Source organism: Vombatus ursinus, unplaced genomic scaffold (assembly GCF_900497805.2).
Source record: "Vombatus ursinus unplaced genomic scaffold, bare-nosed wombat genome assembly UNPS02014774.1, whole genome shotgun sequence".
Classification (NCBI taxonomy): domain Eukaryota; kingdom Metazoa; phylum Chordata; class Mammalia; order Diprotodontia; family Vombatidae; genus Vombatus; species Vombatus ursinus.
In genome coordinates, this window is record NW_020954552.1 from 13364042 (window position 1) to 13390941 (window position 26900).

A 26900-nucleotide genomic window follows, 5' to 3' on the forward strand; every position below is an offset into this window, starting at 1 on the left:
TTGAAGTGCTACATAGATGCTCCTTGCTTTAAACCATCCACTTATTTTGCATCTATATAGGTATATATAATTTTTCAATTTTTTTTCAAAATAACATTTATAATTTATATCCCTCATCAGGGAAAGTTGAAACATATTTGAAAGCTATGCTCTGGTCTAGAGCAAAAGATCCAATATGGGCAGAGACAGAAATGGCTCTACTCCCCTCCCCAGAAATGTGCTTTTCCCTTTCCAACACACATCCATTTTCTCAAAATGAGCCAGGGAAATACTCACTCTGATGGAGTACCTTCCATGGTGCTATCCACAGGTACTTTTACTCCTGAAAGTCAACTCAGAAGCTTTATGAAAAGCTAAACTGAGATCGAGAGCTACCCCCAACTATGTCTCTGATGCCCTTTCTAGCATGTGATATTGCATTTTTCCAACACTGACTCCTGTTTCTAGGAGGTATCCTTTGTTCTCCCATCCACTCTTTTTAAAAAATTTTTCAATTTATAGAATGAAATAAGCATTTCCATAACATAGTATAATAAAAACAGATGATTGCACATGAAACTACAAATCTATTATGTACAACTTGCTATTCCTCTTTAACATACAATAGAGTTATCATGTAACAAATATGTGTATGTATGTATATTTATATGTATGTATACACACATATATATATATGTTATATGTGTAAAATCATTCTATGCATACTTCTATTTGTCAATTCTTTCCTGTCTACTCTTAACACCAAATATTAAGATCCAATAAGTGTATGAAGGCTCTCTCCTTGAGATCAGTACTGATGTTGCCTATTTTTTTCCTCATTCACCTATCATCATTGTCACACATGCCCTAATCCAGACAGGTGTGTTTGAAGGTAGGAGACAGAGCCTCCTCAGAGGAGAAAGAGGTAGAGGTAGACAACAAAAGCTACCAGCACTGTTTTCTTTTTTTTTAATTTTTTATTAATTTATTTTGATTTATCAATAATCACTTCCATATGCTTTTGAGTTTAAAATTTTTCTCCCCCTTCCTCCCCACCTCCCTCCCCAAGACGGTGCACAATCTGAGATAGGCTCTACATTTACATTCATATTAAACATATTTTCACATTAGTGATGTTGTAAGTAAAAATTAAAACCAATAGGAGGAACCATCAGAAAGAGGAAACAAAATTCAACAGAAGAGGAAAAAAAATAGCAATTCAATTTTCATAGTTCTTTCTTTGAATGTGGATAGTATTTTCCATCACAAGACCTCTGGAGATGTCTTATATCCTTGTATTGCCAGGAAGGGTTAAGTTTATCAATATTAGTCATTACACAACATGGCTGTTATTGTGTACAACATTCTCTTGGTTCTGCTCACTTCACTCAGCATCAGACCATACAAGTCTTTCCAGGTTTTTCTGAAGTCAGCCTGTTCATCATTTCTTATAGCACAATAGTATTCCATCACATTCATACACCACAATTTGTTCAGCCTTTCCCCAATGGATGGGCATCCTCTCAATTTCCAATTCTTCGCCAGCACAAAAAGAGCTGCTATGACTATTTTTGTACATGTGGGTCCTTTTCCCATTTGTATGATCTGTTTGCGATATAGCCCTAGAAGTGCTATTGCTGGGTCAAAGCATATGCACATTTTTATAGCCCTTTGGGCATAGTTACAAATTGCTCTTCAAAATGGTTGGATCATTTCACAACTCCACCAACAATGCATTAGTGTTCCAATTTTCCCACATCTTCTCCAACATCTATCATTTTCCTGTTTTGTCATGTTGGCCAATCTGATAGGTGTGATGAGCCAGCACCTTTTTCAAGCCCTTAGTAGTTTATGGGCCATATCTGGATGAACATTGATCTATATTTCTCCCTAGCCATCTTTGAGAGCATGATTTCAAGATAATAAAATAAATTATCCACCAGAGGGGGCAACTAGGTTGCACGGTGGATAGAGCACTGGGCTTAAAGTCAGGAAGACTCCTCTTTGTGAGTTCAAACCCGGCCTCAGACACTTACTAGCTGTGTGACCCTGGGCAAGTCACTTAACCCTGTTTGCCTGTTCCTCATCTGTAAAATGAGCTGGAGAAGGAAATGGCAAATCACTCCAGTATCTTTGCCAAGAAAACCCCAAACAAGGTCACAAAGAACCAGACATGACTGAAATGCCTGAACAACAGCAACAACAAAATTCACTGTAGTAGCATAAATGACTTGGGGGTATGAATTGAGTATAGGGGGAGGATGGCGGGAGGAGAGCTTGTGCATGAATGAGCTTTAATTCATGAAGCCTTGGAGATCATGGATAATCCTCTTGGCAGGATTTATATTCAGTACAATTAACTTGCTAAGCATAGGACAGTAGTCTCACTCCATAAAACAAGTGACTCAGGGAAAGAGAGGCCTGGAGATGGTAGAAGCAGATTTGCCCCTTACATGGCTATAATTTGCAGTCCTTTCATTCTGAAGATGCTTGGGTTATAGAACTAAAGAGATGAAAGCAGAACATCCCTGAACCTCACCCCCTTCCTTATTTGAAAGGGTTAATCAGTACCACTTAGAAAAAGATGTGAAACATTCTGAAGCACTGCTCACTTGTCAGCCTCAGGATCAATAAAAAACAGAAGCCCATGTTCCCCATGCACAAGGTGAGTGTGGAAAAGGAGTGACCTTTCACTTTGGAAATGTTTAATTCACATCAGTCTTTGCAGAGGGAAAACAAGTTGAACCTTTCTGGGCCCTTGACTCTTCACCCTGACCTACCTCAAATGCTCAGCTCAGCCAGGCTGGTGGCAGAAGTCACTCCAGGGAAGTGAGACATAGCTACAGATAGCTGTTTTTACATTGGCGTCCAGAAAATGCTTCCTGACAAGTTCCATGATCCCTTGATCATCATATGGTTTGAGGCACAGAATGATTCCCTACTCCCATCCCCCATTGCAACTTTCCATCGGTGTTGGTAATTGCTAAATTCAATCATTTAAAAGAAGGAAATGGGAAGCATGATATTGAGATGCTTACACAAGAATTTAATACATAGGAGCTATAAAATGTTCCTCCTGCTATATTTAGCACCATTAAAACTGTTACTACACCCAGAAGGAGACTAGATAGCAAAGTTTTTGATATCATTGTGCCCTCTTGAGCTAGAAAACAAAGTTCCAGCATTTTAGTCAGTTCTTTTTTTGTGTGTTAAAGTTCAGTTTTATTTTTTTTATTGATAAATTTATTTATTTTTAGTTTTCAGCATTTACTTCCACAAGATTTTGAGTTCCAAATTTTCACCCCATCTCGTCCCTCCCCTGACCCCAAGTGGGCATGTATTCTGAATACCCCTTCCCCTAGTCTGCCTTCCCTTCTATGTCTCCCCCCTTCTCTTATCCCCTTCCCCTTCTATTTTCCTGTAGGGCAGGATAGATATCTGTACCCCATTTCCTATATTTCTTATTTTCCAGTTGCATGTGAAAACATTCTTTTAAACGTGTTTTTAAATCTTTTGTTTCCAAATTTTCTCCTCTCCCCACCCACCCTCATTGAAAATACAAGCAACTCAATATAGGTTATACATGTGCAGTTATGCAAAACACTTCCACAGTAGACATGCTGTGAAAAACTAACTCTATTTCCCTTAATCCTATCCCCCCTGTTTATTCTATTCTTTCTTTTGACCCTGTCCCTCCTCAAAAGTATTTGCTTCTGATTACTCCCTTTCCCAATCTGTCCTCCTCTTTATCATCCCCCTACTCTCTTTTCCCCTCCCCCACCTATTTTCCTGTAAGGTAAGACAGATTTCCATACCCAATTGAGTGTGTATGTTATTCCCTCCTTAAGCCAAATCCTATGAGAATAAGATTCACTCATTCCCTCTCACCTTCCCCCTTTCCCCTCCACTGTAAGTCTTTTCTTTTCTGTTTTTTGGAGAGATAATATACCCCATTCTACATCTCCCTTTTTCCTTTTCTTAGTATAATCCTCTCTCACCCCTTAATTTTATTCTCCAGATATGACCCCTTCATCTTCAACTCACCCTGTGCCCTCTATCTATCTATCTATCTACCTATCTATCTATCTATACATACATACATACATATAATTTTCCCCTCCAACTACCCTAATACTGACAAAGGTCTCATGAGTTACAAATACCATCTTCCCATGCAGGAATGTAAACAGTTCAACCTTAATAAGTCTCTTATGATTTCTCTTTCCTGTTTACCTCTTCATGTTCCACTTGAGTCTTGTATTGGAAAGTCAAATTTTCTATTCAGCTCTGGTCTTTTCAACAAGAATGCTTGAAAGTCCTCTATTTCACTGAATGACCATTTTTCCCCTGAAGAATTAAACTCAGTTTTGCTGGGTAGGTGATTCTTGGTTGTAATCTAATCTCCTTTGCCCTCCACAATATTATATTCCATGCCATGCGGTCCCTTAATGTAGAAGCTGCTAAATCTTATGTTATCCTGATTGTGTTTCCACAATACTTGAATTGTTTCTTTCTGGCTGCTTGTAATATTTTCTCCTTGACCTGGGAACTCTGGAATTTGTCTACAATATTCCTAGGAGTTTTCCTTTGGGGATCTCTTTCAGGAGGTGATTGGTGAATTCTTTCATTTCTATTTTGCCCTCTGGTTCTAAAATATCAGGGCAGTTTTCCTTGATCATTTCTTGAAAGATGGTGTCTAGGCTCTTTTTTTGATCATGGCTTTCAGATAGTCCAATAGTTTTTAAATTCTCTCTCCTGGATCTATTTTCCAGGTCAATTGCTTTTCCAATGAGATATTTCACATTGTTTTCTAATTTTTCATTCTTTTGGATTTGTTTTACAGTGTCTTGATTTCTCATAAAGTCACTAGCTTCCAATTGCCCTATTCTAATTTTTAAGGAAGTATTTTCTTAAGTAATCTTTTTGGACTTCCTTTTCCATTTGGCCAATTTTGCTTTTTAGTGCATTCTTCTCCTCATTGGCTTTTTGGACCTCTTTCACCATTTAGGTTAGGCTATTTTTTAAGGTGTTATTTTCTTCAGTATTTTTTTTTTTGGTCTCCTTTAGCAAGCTGTTAACTTCTTTTTCATGATTTTCTTGCATCACTCTCATTTCTCTTCCCAGTTTTTCCTCTACTTTTCTTACTTGCTTCTCAAAATCCCTTTTGAGCTCTTCCAAAGCCTGGGACTGATTCATATTTTTCTTGGAAGTTTTGGATGTAGGAGCTTTGACTTTGTTTTCTTCTTCTGGTTGTATGTTTTGATCTTCTTTGTCACCAGAGTAAGATAATATAGTCTGACTCTTTTTGCACTGCTTACTCATGATCCTGACCAATTACTTGAGTTTTAAACTCTTTGTTAAGGTAAAAGTCTGCTTCCAATGTGAAGAGTGTACTGTCCCAAGCTTCTGGGGTTTGTACAGCTGTTTTCAGAGGTACTTCTAGGGATCTGTAAATTTTCAGTTCTTCCATGATATGGGGCTATGATAAGGGGCGAGGTGTTTCCTCTCCACAGCCACAAGCTCCACCAGGCCAGCGCTCCTCCTCACCCCAGGACCGCCCCTCAGAACTGTGACCCAGATCCAAGCACCAGTAAAGCAAGAGATTCCTGCCTCAGCACTGGCAAAGAGATCCTTGCAATCCTCTCTGATCAGCCACTCAATTTTCCCTCAGTCTCTGGGCCAGAAGCTCAGGAAGCAGCCGCGACCCACGCTTGGGACTTGTGGCTGAAACCTAGCTTCTAACTCTCACTGCAGTCACAGACTTTTTTCCATTGACCTTCTAAGTTGTCTTTGACATTTGTGGGTTGAGAAGTCTGGAAACCGCCACAGCTGCCCGTGATTCAGTCCTCTGAGGCCTGCTCCAGGTTCTCTGCGGCCTACATGTCCACGCCGCACTGCACTCCTCTCCCCACCTGGCGTGATATACCTTTCCAACCAACCATCCAGGTTGTCTTGGCCTAGAAATTTGTTTCACTCTGTCTTTTTGTGCGTTCTGCTGCTTTAGAATTTATTTACAGCCATTTTTTTTACAGGTATTTGGAGGGGTTTGGGGGAGAGTTCAAGCAAGTCACTGCTTTCCCTCTGCCCTCTTGGCTCTGCTAGTCAGTTCTTTTTATCATTAGGAAATAAGCCCATCTTACTTTCCCTTACTATAGGAATCGCATTGCTTGTTAAGGTTGCCATCTTTCAAATTCCATATTTTTCCTTATCTCTCCTGAGTGATCTTAAGTACTTATTCCCACTCCCTAAAGGTGGGGGGCCCAAACCACCTCCTTGACATCTCTTATCTTTATATATACTTTTTTCCCTTGGTAATCTCATCCCCTCCTAAAGATGTAATCATCACCTGGATGATTTCTGTTATCTTCGGGTCTGATTTCTTCATTAGACTCATATCTCTGACTTTCTACTAATCACATTTACCTGAGTGTCTCAATGACACCTCAAAATCAGTTATGTTCCAAGCTAAACACATCATCACAGAAGGATAGATTCATTACGATAAGGGAACTTAGAGGTAATCTATTCCAATTCTCTCATTTTACTGAAGATAAGATTTTATAATTTATAAAGGTCTTTCTTCACAACAATCACACTAGGCAAGCAACACAAATATTATCATCTCCATTTTGCCAAAGAATAAACTGAAGCTCATTAACATTGTGTAACTTGACCAAGTTCACATTGGCTAATGAGTAGGGGAGAAACAATTTTAAACCATGTCATTTGGCTCCAAATCAAATGCTCTTTTTCATTTCACTGTATTGTTTTTCAAAAACTTTTAATAGATGAAGACTTCTTAGCCTCTCTTCAAACTGACTATATTCAAGCTATTTTCACACTGTGCTCTTTCACATGCACTATGGCAGGGGTGGGGAACCAGTGGCCTCCAGGCCAGCCTTTTGACTGAGTCTAAGTTTTACAGAACAAATCTTTTTATTAAGGGAATTTGTTCTGTGAAGTTAGATTCAGTCAAAGGGCCCTACTTGAGAACCTAGATGACCACATGTGGCCTCGAGGCTGTAGCTTCCCCACTTCTGTTCTAGGTAAATTGAATTACTCCTTGTTTATTAAACTCATCAACACCCAAAACCACATTTCTACCTTTCAAAATTCTTGATATTCTTCATTAACTGTTTCCTTTCCCTCACCCCCAGCCAGAATTGATCTCTTTTAGCCCTCAAACCCCTCTGTTGCAATGGTAGAAGATACAGATAACAGCTAAAGCTATTTAACATCCCATGTGGCTTGGCTAAGTGCTGCAATGGATAGACCATTGGACCTGGCATCAGGAAGACATGAATTCAAATCTGTCCTCTGATTCTTTCTAGCTGTGTGACCTTGGGCAGGGCATTTAACTTTTATCTGCCCAAGTATCCTCATCTGTGAAATGGGGATAATGATAGCTCCTACCTACCAAAGTTGTTATGAGGATAAAATGGAATGTTTGTAACCTGGAATATTGCTAACCTGAAAGTACCTATAGCAATTCTAGCTATCATCATTAATATTTTTATTAACTGAAAAGAAGACCATAATGTCAAGTTGTTCATAAACTTCTTCATAAATGCCCAAGATGGCATGTGAGGCAGGTTTCATTAGCATGCAAGGTATTGACGACCACTAGACTCCTATTCCCAGAACTCTCTTAAGTCACTGATGAAATTTTGTGCCACTCCTGCACTTGCTGCTTTACCCCCTTTTGCTGTCACCAAAACCTTCATGACCAAACAGCTGAGACTAGAGAGTCAGGACTTGATAATTATCTATGATCTTTATTGATTTAATTCTTTGTTACTTTTCCACTGATTGAATTGGCAAAAAAAAAAAAATACCTCTAAATTATATCTTTGTATATACACATGAATATGTATATTTAATATGCATATATATGCATATATATATTTCTTTTTACTTTTTTATTGGTTAAGATTACAAAAATTTAGGCATATCATCATTTTCATTTTGTGTTGCAATTCTTTCATTGGTTTTATAATTACTGGACTTAATGGGCTTTTGGAAAGAGGATGACATAGACCAAGGGAAATTTAATTTTGAACCTTTTTACTGTGAGGTCACCCGTTTGATTGTGGTCCAAATGGTTAGTGAATAAAAAATGCTGTTGTGACAACTTTCCCAAATGAAATGAATGATAGGGCTCAGATCAGTTTCCTGATTTCCTGTAACATGGCCACCAGATTCTACAATTGCCATTTGGCAGTTTCAAAGAACAGATAAGAAATGAGGTGGTATAATGTTAATATAGCTGAAAAAGGAGTCAAAGATCTTGTATTTGATTCCTTTTTCTGATAATGCCTATATAGTTTTGGGTACATCACTTATTCTTTCAGTCCTTAGTTTCCTCATCAGTTACAAGGGGTATGGGGATGGTATACCTCTCAAACCATAATGCAGATGTCCTAAGGTTAGCTCAGGGAGGGCAGAAACCTCCCATGAAACAGAAAAGCAAAAGTTCATTTGATCTTGATTTTCCGTATGGATACAGACTGTTCAAGTGACACCTCCCAATCCTGACCTTTGAGGTTTTACGCAGGAGGTGTCATAACAGTTATCACAGGGATAACTGGCTTGTAGTTGCTAGCCATTCATAGAGACTCCACTTTTTGATTCTTCAATGTTGGTTCTTCCTATCATTATGAAGCAGAATTCACCACGCATTGGATTATTCACCTACTAGTAGGGAATATGAGCTAGACTTAGACAGTGGTGAGAGAAACTTTGACAGGTGTTTTAGGGGATGGCAAAGGCATCAGTGTCATTCTCCCCAGAGAACCCACTCATCTCACTGGCAGGAACTTGGAAGATCTTATAAGAAAAATGGGAGATTAAGTAAAAAGAGTTGTATTGGGAAGAGGTTGGAAGAAGAGTGAGAAAAATTCTCTCACAATAAAGAGGCTTAAAACAAAGATTTTTTTTTTTTTTTGCAATAGGGGGAACAGGAAACACTTAAACCTCACTGTCATCTTAACTGGTTCAAAGACACAAGAATATCCATATATTTTTGCATGCATGCATGCATATATATGTGTGTGTGTGTGTGTCTGTGTGTGTGTGTGTGTATGTTTATAGAAATCATCTTATCTAATAAGTCAGTAGGAGAGGAATGGGCTTAAAGAAAGGGAGGGCAGGATTGTGGTGAAAGGGAAGATAGATTAAGGAAGGCAGTGTTTGGAAACAAAACAGACTTGAAGGAGGGGAAAGGGTTAAAAAAAGGATAAGTAAAAGAGAATAGGATGGAGGGAAATATTCAACAATCCTAACTGTGAATGAAATAAAGTCTGCCAAAACAAACCAAAGCAGGTGCGGGTAGGGGCCAAGAACAGGAAAGAATAGCAGAATGGATTAGAGACCAGAATCCAAGAATATGCTATTTACAAGAGACACACTTGAAGCAGAAAGTTAGAGAAAATTCAAATAACGGGCTGGAGCAGAATCTATTATGCTTCAACTGGAGAAAAATAAAAAAAGACTAAGATAGCAGTCAGCCCAGATAGCAAAGGCAAAAATTGACAAAATTAGCAGAGATCATCAGGGAAACTACATTTTGTTCCAGTGTACCATAGACAATATGAATTAATGTCAACTCTGACTGTAATATGCACCAAATGGCATAGCATCTAGATTCTTGATGGAAAAGTGACATGAGTTAGAGGAGAAAATAGAAAAATAAAAGTATACTAGTGGGGATCTCATTTTACCCCTCGCAGACTCAGATCATTATAATCATAAAATTAACAAGAAAGAAGCTAAAGAGATAAACAGAATTTTAGTCAAGTTAGGTATGATACACCTCTGGAAAAATCTGAATGAAATAAGAAGACAGAGTATACCACTTGAATGGAAGGAGAGCAAAAATTTGGAAATGAAAAAATAAAATAGAAACAAAAAAAAAGTCATAAGGAGGATCAATTAGATGATCTTTAAGGTCTCTTCCAGTTCTATGTGATATGACATGGTGAGTTAACCTGACTATGATTGAGTGTCCTTCTCTAATGCCTCACTCCACTGTTTCACTCTTCTATGAGAACAGCCTTGAGTTCTTGAAGATTAGGCCAATGGAACATAAAATATGGCAGATCCTAATAAGTTTCAAAGATACCAAGTATGAATTAGGTGGTGAATAGTATAAATGCTTCCCATAGACTAGACTTGCTGAATTCAGAGGCTCATCTCCAAGAGATAGGGTATTTAAAATATATATTTTTTTTCATCATAAGTAACTCATAAAGATGACTACTTACTAAAGCATAAACAAGTTACAGTCTGTGTTGGTAAACAGAGAACACTTATAGCAGTTAGAACAAGAGTGATTGAGAAATTATTAAGGACAATCATTGAACAGGCTGATAGTCATGCTAATATAGCCTATTACGCATTTAGCTTGCTATTTACTGTCTTATGTTAATGACACTTCATAAAACCACAAATTAATCTTGTAAAGGGTGATTTTTAATTAAACATGAGTAAACAAGGGCTGGATAAAGGGAAAAGGGTATATATCCCTATATTTGAAATAGTCTTCAAAATGCTAAGATTTTTTTTCTTTTTATGTGTGATAATACACAAATAGTATATCTCATGGTAGAGTAAATTGGACTTATGTAAAACTAACAAAAGAAAATAACAAACAGTAATCATTTGCATCAATGAATCTCTTCTCACAACTACACACACAAAAAAAATAGTGGCTAATAAGGTACAAAGGTGCTGGAATCAAAATAGTTTTTAGAAGTAATGTTAGTTTTTAGTTCAATTCAAGATATTGTCACTTGAAAAACATTATAAAAAATTCCATGTACTGGTCTATAGTTCTCTTGAGGTCACCCTGATTAAGGGGATGTGTAATTCATAGTGAGAATTTGAATTCAACTGCATTCCACAAATATCCATACTAAAGTATTCAAATAAGTCTGTGATCACATTGATTTGTTTGTTCTTTCCAATAATGCATTTCATGACCCATTAATGCCTGCACAGCCTGTGTAACTCTTATTTACATCATCCTGTAAATTCATTGTAGGGGATCAACCCAAAGTGATAGATGCCTCCCTCTCATAGTTGTCCATACAGAGTATAAGAGATATGTTTACTCAGGCAGGAACAAGAAACAACTACATCTGTATATGTTATTAGATAGGATGCCTGTCCTCTATACTTTTTTATTCATACATTAAAAAAGGAAAAATAAGCATATAATAATCATGGAAATCAAGTCAATACAGGGCAACAATGTGATATGGCAATCAGAATGCTAATACCATATTAGGCTACATTAGAAATGTCATATTGTCCAGGATTACAGAGGAAATATAGGGATGAAATCATATTTGGAACATGCTGTTCCATTCTAGGCAATACATTTTAGGAAGGACATTGATAAACTAGATAGTTTCCAGAAGAGAGAAACTAAGAGAAGAACCTTGAGATTGTGGCATATAAAGATGAGCCAAAAGAAAATGGGGTTGGATTGTTTATTGTGGAGAAGAAAAGTCTTAGGAGTAACACAATAGACTTTCTTCCACTTGGCACCACAGGATAAAACTAGCCACTATGGGTGGACATTAGAAAAAGCAGATTTTGGCTTGATGTAAGGAAAAACTTCATAACTGGATCTATCCACCAGTGTAATGTCCTTGCTCAAAGGTAGGGATTTTCCTATCATGAGGTGTATGCTCCCAAAGGGTGGATCTTAGATTGTTAGGTATACTGGGGAAGGAACAGGTTAGACTAGATGACATCTGAGGTTCCTTCAGTGGTGCATATTGTGCTAAGCCAGAAAATGTAGTCAATCAAACTGCTGCTAGAGGCTACTGTCATGATTCTTCCTTGAAGAATTTGTAGTTCTGCACTTGAGTATAGACAGCTAACTTCCCCAGGTATTTGGAAAGTTGAAATAAATGAACTTTTACCTTACTAAGTACTCTGAGCATACCCAGAGGACCCATTAAGATGACTCATGAATATCAGGGACATGGCATTATGCACAAGCCTCTTATACATGATCTGTAAAGAATTTCTATTTTTAGGAAAGTTTTTGCATTAGAATTTTTTGAGTTTAACTTTTCTTGAATTTGGAAATATAGTATATATTTATGTTTCTTTTTAACAAAAGTCTAGTGAGGAAAATGAAGTGCCTTCCATATTCAAGAACTTCAAGGGGGCAGCTAGGTGGTGCAGTGCATAGAGTACCAGCCCTGAAGTCAGGAGGACCTGAGTTCAAATCTGGCCTCAGACCAAACTCTTGACACTTAGTAGCTGTGTGACCTTGGGCAAGTCACTTAACCCCAATTGCCAAAAAAGAAAGAAAGAAAGAAAAAGAACTTCAAAAGTAATCTTGCCAAAGTGTTCAATATCTAATGAAATGTTGCAATACCTGTTGCTCCTTATATCTTTTGGTCCTGCAACTTGATCAAATCAATTAATGACCAATTTATAGTTTTATAAGAAGCATTTATTTGACTATTGTTATATTTTGTAGGCAGCTAGGTGTTAAAGTTGATAGAGCACCAGGCCTAGAGTCAGGAAGACCTGAGTTCAAATGCGGCTTCAGACAATTACTACTTATGGGCAAGTCACCTAACCCTGTTTGCCTCAGTTCCTCATTTGGAAAATGAACTGGAAAAGAAAATGGCAAACCACTCTAGTACCTTTGCCAAGAAAACTCCAAATGGGGTCACAAAGAATCAGACACGATTGTATAACAACAAACAATTTTATGTCCTTACATTTGGTTATAAGCTTTCTAAATGTTTTTAATCTCTGTATTCCCTGTGCTGATCACAGTACCTTGAATGTAATAGGAACCTAATTTTTTTGTTTAAGCTGAATTAATTTTGACATCTTTATTATTTATTAATAAGTATGTTTAAGACTTTCTTGATCACTTTTTATGGTAATAGCAAAGTTGATGATTTTCTTCAAGCATTTTGTGTCCTCTGGTTGTTCGAATATCTTTAGAATCAATACCTTAAAGCCAACACAATTGGGTTGCCTACAGCATTGAGCTCTTCTATGACTCATTGTTCTAATTCAACTGTTCTTCCCTTTTTTAAGTTCCTTAGCATCATTCCTACTTCCTCATGCAACACATACCCCACATCTGGGTCTGTGATGTTATAAGTGGCTCCACTGGTATGTCTGGATGAAAGTGTTTGTTATAGAAATCTTAGCAGATCTTTTCCATTTTTTATCTGTTTGGTTCCTTCCTTCTTTTTTCTACCTAAAACACCCTCAAGATAGGCAGGTTTAATGAGGTATCTCTCCAGGCTTTCTATTAACTTGATGTTCCCTCCATTGATTCTTGCTCATTCATGAGATACTCATTATGCCATTTTCCTATATTATATTTTAAAAATGAATTCCTATTTCAAATTAGTGTGACACTTTGCTATTATATCTACATGGCTGCTAAGGAGATAATTGTTGTTGAGGCAGTTTCTCAGCTAGTTTGGTCTTCTCATTGTGAAATTGATTTATATTGGTTAAGCTCCCTTAGAAAATGCTATAATCTGTGTTGATGTCTCTTCATGAATCCATTTTTCGTTATCAAAAGCTTGTTTAAATAGATTGGGTTAGAATTAGATTAATTGTATGAGATAGCTTTATCTTACTTCTATTATTTCTTCTGGAAGGATAGCCCAGTCCTCAATGAAACCATGAGAAAAGAAAGGAAAGCTTTCATAAATGATATTCTATATCTGACCATGTCTTTAAAGTTATGCAGTTTGCTAAAAAATGTGAAGAACACAAAATCTCACTCTATGCTTTATCCAGTATAAAAATCACTGGACTCAGCAGAAAAAAATGTTGCCTTAAAAACTCTCTTCCAGCAGCATGTCTTTATGTTAAATCATAAAAGAAGATTCTTTGAAGGAGATAACTTTGTTTGCAGACCTTGTGGATATTAATACCATATGAGTCATAAAAGATGGAAAGGTATACTTGCTCGGGTACTTGTCACCATCAGAGTATGTACAATGATAGATAGATGGATAGATAGAGAGATAGATAGATATGGATATAGATATAGATATATAGTTCTCTACAGATAAAGAGCTCTTCCAGATATTTCTGCTGGTCAGTGGCATTGTACTGATTGAATTAAGCTTCAAGGTATTCCAGGGCCTCCTAAATCAGACCTTTAATCACACAAAAGAGTGTCTTCTAACTAATAACACAGGAAATACCAAGTGGCTGAAGATTGGTAATTATTCAGACGATGAAATGCATTTGAATGGACAAATCACAGCATTGATCCATAAGACAATGCATAGGCATCTTCACCCTTTAACATGTATAACTTGAGTAGATACTGCTGTTGGATAATGAGCTAGTCTCTTAATCAAACAGAAGGAAGACCAGAGGCTGGCTTGCCTTTGGAAAGTTATGCAGTGCTTTTAGTTAACCCAAGCTTTCTCCCTCAAATAACAACCTATCTTTTGAATATGAAGATTCATCTGGTTATACTCCATGGTTATAAGTCATAGAATCCTAGATTGTCTGAAGGATTAAAGTTATGTGTCACCTAAAGAATAATAAAAAGGCACATTATGGGCAAGAGTAGGTCTTAACTTATTATCAGTGGTGAACTGTGAAGGAGTAATAGTATAAATGATACCACCAGAAAGTATAACCAGAAAACACGGTGGACTGATCATGAAATGAGAGTTTGGAAAAATCATTTTTCAGCTTGCATGCTTGCATGGCACCTATGAACTACCAGGAGATCTAAAGGATAGTCCCTAGTCCATTGTGTTGACCCCATATGGATGAGTAAGAGCGTATGAGCATGTGCATGCCTGTGTATCTGTGTCTGTATGTGTAGCATCAAGAGTGATAGAAGATGGACAGGAATGAATAGTTTGAGCTCTGCACTGTTGGAGGGAATGCTCACTTCAGTAAGGTCACAGAACCACTAAAATATTGATTAAAATTATTATTACCATCATTATTAAAAATTATTAATATCACTGTCTACCTATGTCATCCTCTTTTTAAGTTTATGAAGCTGAAAGGCCACAAGATGAGATTAAGGAAAGAGACATATATTCAACCTTATTTTGTTTATTCCATGAATGGAAACAAATTATTTCCAATGAGAAAAATTTCCTAATAATAATGGTCTATATGGTGGTCCCATTCTGGCACTTTTGAACACCATTCTTTTGGCTTCATATTTGCCGTCAGTCTTTATAGATCGAAAAATGTCTGTCACTGATATTAACTCAAAGCTACTCAATAATAGTCACAAATCATCTCAAATTACAGGAATACCTTATAACAGTGATTATGAAATACCCTTTAGGAGCTCCAATTTCTGTTATTAAATTTGAGGTTCAATTTAGCAAATTATTTTAGTTGACTATGGAAATAGTCATAGAAAAATTAATTTATTCTGTATCAGTTTCTTCACAGAAGAGGAAAAACAGGCAGTACTTTTCCTCGTCACTTCTCTTTATTTCAGATAACTTTAGAATCTGTCATTTGACTAAGCTTATTTTCTCCCATTTATATGGCTTAAAAAGGAAAACCTAATTGCTGGTCTGAAATTTCACATAAAAATTATATTTTGATATAACACCTTGACTATTTGAACTGGTATTTGGCCCTTCATACCTATTTTAGGAAATTAAATATCTGAGTTAAAACTGTTTGCTTTCTGTAAACTGAGAATGTATTTTTTGCTTGTAAGGATGATCACTTAATATTCTAAATGTTTATGGTAAATTTTCAGGTTACTTATCTTGACTGAATTTCCTAATCATAAATTTAAGGTGCAATAAATTAGGAAATAGAGGAAGAGTGTTGTCAATTGTAGGTTAATCAAAGAAAGGTGAAAGAACAGTACTTTTTTTCTCAAAGATCATAGAAATCTGGGTGTAGAAAGAGCCACACATGTTTGACATTCTATCTAATTTTTTGGGGGGAATCATATATTCCCTGTATTGATGTTGCACATATTACTTGTCATACATACCACACATCAAAACCATGTAAAACAAGAATTAGGATAAGTGGCTTATATCTATATTTGCTTTGTTGCTTGGAAAGCATTAGCAATCTTTTTGACCCTGTAAATTTTAGGTGGCAAGTATCTTTAGAAGTAGGAAATGTTAATTTATTTTCACATAGTAAAAATATCTGCGGATGAAAAACTCTAAAGTATCACGTCAATAAACAATCAACAAACATTTCTTGACTCCCTTTTGTGTATAAGGCATGCCACTAGGGAGCCAAGGTGGTGCAGTAGAAAGAGTACCAGCTTTGGGATCAGAAAACCTGAGTTCAAATCCTAGTTCTGCCACATGCTAGCTGTGTGGTGTTTACCAAGCTTTGATAACCTACAGAGACTCTCTAAATCTCTGTTTCTTCACACAAAAAATGAAGGCTTTGGACTAAATAGTCTTTAAAGGCCTTTCCTTATCTAAATCTGTGATCAAATGCCTAGAAAAAAATGTGAATACAGCAATTCTATGGTCAGATATAACAGGCATCCAAGAAATCATAAGTTAAAATCTGTGCCCTTAAGAATTACAATCTGGGGGGGGGCAGCTAGGTGGCACAGTGGATACAGCACCAGCCCTGGAGTCAGAAGGACCTGAGTTCAAATCTAGTCTCAGACCAGACACTTGACACTTATTACCTGTGTGACCCTTGGCAAGTCCCCTAATCTCCAATTGCCTCACAAAAAAAAGAAAAGAATAGGAAAAAAAAAAGAAAGTTACAATCTGATTGAATAGACAAGCCATGGAAAAAACAAATAACTACAAATGTCAATATGCCTAGAACACAAATTCTGGAATCAAAGGGATAGTATTCAATCGCCTGCCTCTGATATTTATTACCATGAATGACCCTTAAACAAATCTCAACCTACCTGGCCCTCAATTTCCTCATCAGTAAAGTAGGGGAGAAGGGGAGGGGATTTGGAGTACATGGTCTCTGAAACCTCTTCTAATTTTAGATCTCTGAATCTATGACAAGTCAGATAGGTGATCAATTAATGCTATAGGTTGTGGGAGGGGAAAGTTGTCATGGTCTGGAGTACTAAGTTAGGGAAGTCTTCAAGGGTTTAAAAAAAAACTTCTGGTTAGAATGAGACATCTAATAGCTCCATTCCACTCCCAAAAATAAGTCTGATTATTTCAAACACACATATCTCCTGCTCAATAAGCTCCAATGGCTTCTGTTGCCTCCAACAGCAAATACAAAACACTCTGGCATTCAAAGTCCTTCATAACCTAGCCCCATCCTAACTTGCCAGTCTTCTTATACCTTACTCCCCAGCACATACTCTTCAGTCTTGTCTTGTGATACTGGCCTCTTGACTGTCCCATGAACAAGATACTCTGTCTTTTAACTATAACATTCTCTCTCTGTCCCCCATCCCTGGATGCACTCCCTTCTCTGCTTTGACCACTGACTTCTCTATCTTCTAAATTCTAACAAAATTCTACCTTCTACAAGAAGCCTTCCTCAATCTCTGTTAATTCTAGTGTCTTCCCTCTATTAATTGTTTCCTATTTATACTGTATATAGTTTGCTTTGCATATATTTGTTTACATATTGTCTCCTCCCCCTCCCCCATCAGATCTCAACCTCCTTGAGAGACTGTCTTTTGCCTCCTTTTTTTATCCGTGGCACTTAGTACAATGGGTGGACAACAGTGGGTGCTTAATAAATATTTACTGATCGATTATTAATTATTAAATAAAGTTTTATTTGAAATGACCTCACCTTTTCCCTTGGCTTTTATTTCTAGAATGTTCTGGCCCCTTGGGAATTGAAGGAGGGATCATATCCAACCAGCAAATCACAGCTTCATCTACCCACCGAGCACTTTTTGGGCTGCAAAAATGGTACCCTTACTATGCACGCCTTAACAAGAAGGGGCTTGTAAATGCTTGGACTGCTGCGGAAAATGACAGGTGGCCATGGATTCAGGTAACAGATGGAATTGTGGAAGGAAAAAAAATTGCAAAACCAATTGCCAAAGTAATTTTGGAATGATGAAGACAAGTGATAAACTAATAGAATGACTTTTACTCACTGTCATAAACAAAAGAGGAATATTTAGTTTGGAGGCAATATTGAGTAACCATTTTTAACACAAAAATATTTTTGAAAGTGTGAAGTTACCTTCTGGAGTAAGATTCTTTTGAGGGCATTTAAAGACGTTAGAGCCTTTAGGGCTTAAAATTCAGGTTTTTGAAGACACATTATCAAAAAGACTGCTTTTTTTATTCAAGCCATTCATTAGTGTTCATTAGTGCCGTGTTAACATTTAACATTGATATTTGCAGATGGACAACTTCTGACAGTCCAAAGGAATACAAGTTATCTGTATTCCTTCTTTCTCCATGAAGCAGTACAGTAGTGACATGCTATCAAGGCTATTACCTGAATCCATGCAGAAACTCTCTTCCCATAGCTGATATTTCCTTCATGGCATCTCTTTTATTCTCATGTGCAAACAACTATGGTACATAGAAATGAGGGTGATTTACTAAAGGTGATATGGTTAGTCATCATTCCAACTCTGTATTTCTTGATCTTTTTTGAGACTCAGGCAGGTAGTATGGGGTAAAAGACAGACCACTAGACTTGTTATTAAAATAATAAGAACTAATAATAATAATGGCAGCTAGGTGGCACAGTGGATAGAGTGCTGGGTCTGCAGTCATGAAGACGCATCTTCCTGCATACAAATTTGGTTTCAGACACTTACTAGCTGTGTGACCCTGGGCAAGTCATTTAACCCTGTTTACCTCAGTATATAAATGAGTTACAGAAGGAAATGACAAACCACTTTAGTATCTTTGCCAAGAAAACCCCACAAAGGGTAGCAATGAGTCAGACACAATTGAACAACTTAACAACAACCACAAAATAATAATAAAAATAGTAATAGTAATAATAATAACAACAATAACTGACATTTATATAATGCTCACATCTGCCAGGCACTGGGCTAAGTGCTCTACAAGTATCATCTCAATTGATCCTCACAACAGCCCTTAGTGGTAGACTGTTATTATCCCCATTTTACAGATGAGAAAACTGAAGCAAACAGAGGTTAAGTGACTTGCCTAAGGTCATACAGCTAGTAAGTGTCTGAAGCCAAATCTGAACTCAGGACTTCTGAGTTCAGGTAATACCTGGCTTTTAAGCTCAGTCCTAGCTGTGTGAAGTTATTTAATCCCAGTGGGCAAAACTGCTTTCCTCTTTAAAATGGCAATGCCAGCATTTTCATTACATAGAATTTAGAACTGCAAGGATGCTGGAGGATCATTTGGTCCAACTCCTTTATTTTACAAATTAGGAAACTGAGGCCCTGAGAGATGAAGTGACTTTCCCAATGTTACATAACTAGCCACTGGCAAGCCCAGGAGTGAAACCTAGGTCCTTCATTTCCAAATCCATTTCTCTTTGCACTGTCATGCTGCCTCCTACCCCATAGGGTTTTGTAAGAATCAAATGAAATAATGAGATACAAGAAAGAATTCTTCCCCAGAACTGTGCTATATAAGTGTGAGCTATTATTGATGTCATAGACTACATTGTCTTCTCCTGATATACTTTGACCCTTGGTTAATTTTTCTCCATAGATTTTAAATGCCTTATAGATATTTGTCAAGTTGTCCCTGTGAGATAAATACAGGGAATGCTTTTATTTTGTAAATATGAAAAATGTATTTGAGACAAATGCCATGAATTGTCCTCTGTTCAGGATGTCAAACAAGGACCTCTTCCATACGGTCCTTCTGTCTAATATGTACTAGAACAGGCTAAAAAGTATCCTTAAGCATTCTATAATCTATGAATGTGTATTGTATGTTACTATATATGAAAGGCAGTGTGGCCACTTGACAAAAGGGTTGACTTCCAAGTCCTTCCTCTGGCTGTGTGAACTTTAGCAAGCAACTTAGTTTTTCAGCATTTTCAGGAAACTTTTTTAAGATGCAGAACAGAAGACAAGATGCATTTTTTGATGGAGGGATTTTCCTTGTTCCTTTCCTATACCCGTGAAATCACAGATGCGGGGCTCACCCTTTCTGTGTTCATCCATTTATTTAATTTGTGTGCATATATGTCTGTTTTGTTTGTGTGTATAATATTTAAAATTTAATTTAATGAATTAAATTTAGTGAATTATTCATTTCTTTTTTTATTTTAATTGGCCTTGGTCATTTACATCTCTGAGAACATACAAAAAGAAAATGTAAGCTAGTGGCAAGAATAGCCTAGTTGCATTCCTGGGGTACCTATATCCAGGGAGGGGGATCCAATTAGTAACCATGAAGACCGAAAGAAGTATGTTTCACTAATTAAAAGAGAAGTCCCAAGATAGTGCACTTCCATTATTGTCTTTATGCTACAAATTTTATTAAAAGCTATAGCTTTAAGATTTAGTCAACTTTTTTCTCATAGATTTTCATCTCACTGAGAATTTCTTCTCTCAACAGTAAAAGACTATATCACAGGATCACACATTTAGATCTGGAAGGGACCAAAAAGGCCACTGAGTCCAACCCCTAATTTTACAGATGAATGACTAAGGCTGAAAGAGTAGTGACTTGCCCAGATTTCCATAGCTAATAAATGTCTAAGGTAGTATTTGAACATGATTCTCTGAACTTGACTCTAAGCCCAGTGTTCTATCTACTGTGGCAGCTAGCACATAAATATGGATTGCAGAGTACAGGTGGTAGGTTGGTCCCTGCACAAATTTGCACTTGGAATACCATGTAGCAATTAGAATTGGAAGGCCTAACTGGAAGACCCAAATTTGTTCCAGCCACATAAACAGCAACTGAATTACAGCCCAACTCTTCCTTTATTTCCTTCTCCCCCAATCCATTTTTTTTTTCAGCTCAAATGTCTACTTTAAGGAATTTGTCTTCTACTGCATGTACTTTGAACCTTGACATTTATGCATTTCTCATGAATAGCTCCAAGCTAATTAGACACAAAGCACAGGCTGAAACAGCAACAGTGCTTCAGGACTGATTGGTTGACTACTGCCAGAGGTACATAAAGAGTCTAAATGAACTCCTTTGTTCCATGATTTAGAATCATGAAATAATCTTTCCCTCTTGTAAGATGGTGGGAATTATTTGTTTGTTTTGTTAGCTGAAGAAGATGATAGTTTATTCTGCAAGGAAGAGACAGTGGTAAAGACTATTGGACTCATTAGAAAAGGTTCCACGCTTATGGAAGGAAGACAGAAGAAAATGTATAGTATTTATCCCTTCCATATTGCAGGGGTTGGGGCATGGCACCTGTGCAATCTGGGAAATTCATGGTAAATTTTTTAGCCCTACTTTTGTACCAGAGAAGAAGTCTGAATTTTTTTTCTTCTTTTCTGGGATGTTGTAAAATTTAGGTTAAGTATTTGGTCATAAGCTCCGTGTCATCTGTTGGTCTTCTCATGTCATCTGTGGTCTCCATAAAACTCCCCCAAAATTCCCATTTAATTTCTTATGCCAACCTACAATATATTGAAACCATGAAATTGTGATGTGGAAGGAATAACTCTATATATAAATGCTGGAGACCGGTAGTTTTGGAGATATTACATCTTTTGAATTTTCTTATATTCACTTTGTTAAATACATTCAACCTTTTATCTTCAATTCACAAAATGTGTTCATTGAAGGGTTCATTGTGGGGAGCACAGATTATTAATAAAAACTCCTGTTTGAAATTTTTAAAAATAATTTTAAAATGAAAAATTAAAATAAAGAAAATAGTATCCATTTTCAAAAAGAAAATTTTTGTACTAGGAGGTTCTTCGGATTCTAATCATGTCCCAACTTTTCTGTGTTTGAGCACTCATTATTAATTTCCTTTGTCACTTAATTCTTTTATTTATATGCAGTCCTTCAAATGAAAGGTTTGAGTACTTTGCTTATAACTCACTTATAATGAGCACAGTTTTCCCCTAATCTTTCAGGTGTATGACATACATGAACTAATTAGTATGCACCTTCATTTTCTGCCTTGTCTAGATGAAATGAAAATTGAAACTGCCATTTTAAATTAATGCTCTCAGCATGTAATTAGTGATGGTACTACAATATCTGTAATTGGTTTGAGATTTAAGAGGTTAGTGACTATTTTTTTAAAAAACAGTTTAAGAAGAAAACACAATCTTTCTCTTTAAAGTTTTTCTGACCTTTGATTTTTTTCCCCCACCATATAGTTTTTCAATTACTAGAAAACACACTGGTGACCCAGACTATCAGGGACTATTTCTAACTAAAATGCTAAACTTTCTACTTATCTAAGAGTATAGCTTTAGTTACCTGATATAAAAATGTAAAATCCCAGTAACATTCTATAATATTGTTTGTTAACTGACTGCTATGTTTCAAAGATGAATTGGGATGACTTTTATTGTTTGTAATTATTGTTTCATTTTTTGCTATATGGAATACAGAATGGACCTTGAAACCAACTAGTTCTTTGTTAAAGTCCAAGGACTGGAACCACTGATATATATTGGCTGTGTAATCCTCGGCAAGTCATTTAACCTCTCAGTCTTCTCAGCAACACATTATGACAATAAATTGCAAAGTTGGTGCCCCCCTATATTGGATGATTAGATGAAATCACAGATCTATGTGATTTCACATAGTCCTCTGTTACTCTTTTCATTTGTTTGTGGGCTAAAAATTAGTCATTTTATAATATCTATTTTTACTTAAACATAAATGTCTTATAGCAAATCAAATGCTAATGGCTAAACTTTTTATTGTGATCACATATTGTCAGGATCGATCAATGAATCAGTCTAACCAGTCAATACTAAAAACAGTGAGTCATTTTATTTATACTGCTTAAAGGAAGACACAAAGGAAAACCACATTAAATAACTGGAGGCATACAAAGATATTGGAGGAAGAAATATCAGGAAGAAAATATGATAAGTATAATAAAAGGCAACATGGAGTGTTGGATAAAGAACTGGACTTTTGTATCTCACAGACCTGAGTTCAAATATCATTTGTGACACCTATTGGCTGTAATCACAGGCAAATTATTTAATTTCACAGCTCCACAGACAGATAGACGGATGGGTGGATGGATACATACATACATAAGTTGACAGACAAGCAGAGATTAAGTACAATGTGGTCTCTATTTTCAAGGATTTGACATTCAAAAGGGGAAGACAATACATGAAAGGAACTAAATATGGGTGTGAAAGCCTGTGGGCAGAGTAGCAGAAAAGTCTAGAGAATAAGGAATGGAGCCACTGATGAAGTGAGCTTGGCCTAGGTGCTTCATGAAATGAGGAAGTCACCAATCACAAGAGAGGGCCACAGAGAAGAAGCATCTTTAGGGTAAAAATGTTGCTAGTGGAGATGTGGAGAAGTCCAGAGAGTCAGAGTGGACCCAGGAGGAAAGAGGAAGACATAGAAGGAAAGCATTATAAATGGTAGATCTCCCTAGGAGATCCTTTCATTAATGAAATTATAGATCTGAAACAATAACAACAACGAAAATCCCTCACACTGAAGCCAGGGCTGACACCTGCAAAGTAGTATAACCCAACAACCCCTTAACACTGGGACATGAAGGCTTACTTTAAATCAGTACTTGGAAGGAGAAAAGAAACTGTAAGAACTTTAGGTGTGAAGATTTTACAGTGATGGCATGAAGATGGTCTAGGCATAATGGTCATGGACTCTGAGTTTCCAACTCCTGTTGCAAGGAAACTCAGGAAGGTCTAGGTCCTGGAAATTCATTAGATAAGGTAGCAACCCAATTTGGCAGGTTTGATTGATTACCCACCCTTAAGGTCACAAGTAGGTATATATCCGAAAATGTGTGATGTAGTTTGAAAGGTTCAGAGACCTCTCAAGGACCAAAGTATAGGACAAAGTTGCCTGGAATGAATTCACGGACTCAAGCATTCTCCCAGTCAAGTTGGCAAAAGTTTATTATAATGCTAATAAAGCATTTATTTAACATACAACCTTGGTCACAGTCATTATTCACTATTGAAAACCAGGTAGGGGGGTTCCTAAGGGGTGTATTTTTGGTCTGTTATGTCTGTAACAAGATAGCTTCGGGAGCTGATGTCTATAACTTGATCTCTGGGTCATATACAATAACTGTGAGAATCAGTACATGATAATTTTGTTGGTACAAGATAGTACAAGGGAAACTCCATAGAGGAGAGCTTGCGCTTATAACAGGGAGAGATAGTTTGCCTCACTGGGCCCACTCATAAGTTTTTGCCAGAGATAGGGACGTTGGGCTGGAGAGAAAACTATCAGGGATAGTATTTTGAAGCTAGGAAGAAACAAGATCTTGGAAGTTGGGTCCAAGTACAAACACCCAAGCACTCCATCAGTGTCCTAGAGCTAATTCAAACAAAGTCTCAAGAGCTAATTGTTAAATTTGCAATGTGAGCATTTATACCTCAGAAATTGGCGAATGCTACAATTCAGGCCTTGATTTATTGTTTTTTTTTATTGTCTACATTTAAGAAAGTGATGGAAAAAATGTGTTTAATGTAGATTAAACTTCTAAGTGTGTTGAGCTTTTAAAAAAAATTAAGTTGGTTGTTAAACATTTACAAGTATACCTGTGGATGTACCTTTCAGTTAGAGGGAAGCTGGAAGTTTCTAATCTAGAATAGGAGATTCCAGAAATTAGGGATAGGGAGATGAATTCCATAGAAGCGGCAAGGCATAAAGGAAAAGGTATGAGGTATGACCTAGATAAGAACTAGGGAATAGATAACTTGTTTTTTTTGTTTGTTTGTTTTGTTTTGTTTTTGGTGTCTCAAAGACTTTTTATTAAAGAGGTTGAAGTGTACCATTTCAATTCTCACGAGAAGTGGGTGCACTTCCTTGGGAGGAGAGAAAATGCACGTGGTAAAAGAAGCCAGGGCAAGCTTTATAGTTAGTAATTGCCTAACTCCTCCCTTCTGGATCAGGATTGGTCCTAATCCTTCTGGGTTACAATCTTCCTTATATGGCCCACCCCTAACAAACATTATGTGCCTAGAATTGTGTTGTCACTCCCCCCGCCTTGGATGGAGAAGTTAGTCTGTCTGTGCTGATTTCTTATCTACTTATGTGGGAACTTAATTCTTCCATTTCTCACAATTCCCCCTTTTTTTTTTTTTGGTAAAGATTTGGTTTCCACACCTTCCCGATTTCCTTATCCTCTAATCTCCTTAACATGATTTCACATTCTCCATCACTGGGGAAAAGTCTCATTGATACAGAAGGTATCATCATCCTTATATTTCCAGAGCCTGCCCTCTGAACTCCCATTGTGGGTTCTACTGGGATAATCTTTAGTGAGGGACGTCTCTATCAATTGTTGTACCAGTCCCCTAGTGCATAGAACTATACAACATCCTACAGCAGTTAGTATTCCTGAATGGATACAGTCATTCCTTTCCATTTGCCAAAACAGGATTCTAACTATCCCTTTAATCAGTTGTCTATCCAAAAGTTCTCTGCCAACTCCTCAGCTAAAGTGATTAAATCTTGCAATGCCTTAATGATGATTCTATCTGGGGCTGTAACTGCAGGGCAACATTTCATCAAGGGATTTGGGGGATTTAAAACAATATGGGAGAAGGAAGGGAGGAATTGACCGATACGTTGACAAAGTAAAAAGGGGACAGTCCCCTTATTAAGTACACATACAGAGACCCAAGAGTAACTATAAATTGTCCATTTAAAGCTTCAGAAGTCTGTTCTCATACAGCTGTCTGACACTCTGGACATCATCTGGCGAAGTCCTCTGGTCCAAGTTCTGTTCAAACAGTGTCCAGCAGACTCTCTTCTTGTAGAGATCCTCCTTCTTGTGTCCACTCTCCTACAAGATTGGTCTCAACACAATTTTTAAATTACCTGGCCAATAACCACGGCAAATGATGAAAGTTGACTCAACCCCCAAGTTTCCACTATTACAAGGTCAAAATTGGAACCTTGGACAATTGTCATATTTTAAGAAGCTCAAATTAGAAAAGTTAGAACCTAGCCTTACACTCTGCATTACTTCTAGTTTTATACCTTACATTAATTCAGTATTCATTCCTATTCATGTTCCTCCATCAGGAGGATGAGATTCCACTAAGGAATTAATAACAGACTCTAATACATAGTAGTTAATTTAAAACTAGTACACATGAAATACTAAAACAATCCCAACTTCTAGTCATGTACAAATAAATAATCCTTAATTAAAATGGATGCTTCTTTCAAGGCATTTACAATATAAGTCACAAGGTATTCTTTTAACATTAATTAATTATATCAAACTGAGACAACTTACAACTTTAACATTAACTAAGTATTAACTAAGTGACAGAATAATATCCTAGTTCCACAATCTCCTGGCCTAATTATCCTCATACCACTATGAGAAATTAAAGGATCCTGACTTATACAGGAATATACTAGTAACATATCAAGACTAAACACTTAATTATGAAGTTCTAGGCCAAATAACTCAATCTTATACTTGCATCTTACGATAATAACCTCAGATGTTCCCACGTCAATCTATTTTTTTAATAGATTCAAAATTTTTGCTTACAAAACTAATGATTATAGGAATTTGCCATGAAAGAACAGGGAACAAGTAAGGGAACAATGCTTCCCTAGATTCATGTCAATTCCAGGCAGAAGTTATATATAATCACCAACTGCATTGAGCCATGCTTAAAGTCTACCAGGTGTCATAGTGGGGAAATTGAGTCAGGAGAATCCTACCTCAGCCATGCAGAAAGGATGTTCTCCCGACTTTCCCATGAGAACACCCTCTTGCAGCTCATACGTGCAGCTCACAAACCTCTTTGCAGGTTGCTGACATCATGGGTAAGTAGCTCAATCAGTTCCTTGTTAACCATACCTGTAGTTAGACTC

General features: G+C 36.9%; 1 protein-coding gene across 1 annotated transcript in view; it reads left to right on the forward strand.

Moving 5' to 3' along the window:
- The window catches only part of EDIL3 (EGF like repeats and discoidin domains 3), a 581090-nt gene that overhangs the window by 363864 nt on the left and 190326 nt on the right, over positions 1 to 26900 (forward strand). Inside the window, exon 6 of the mRNA XM_027864247.1 lies at positions 17762 to 17943. Within this exon, the coding sequence (XP_027720048.1) occupies positions 17762 to 17943 (182 nt within the window). The remainder of the gene's footprint in view (positions 1 to 17761; positions 17944 to 26900) is intronic.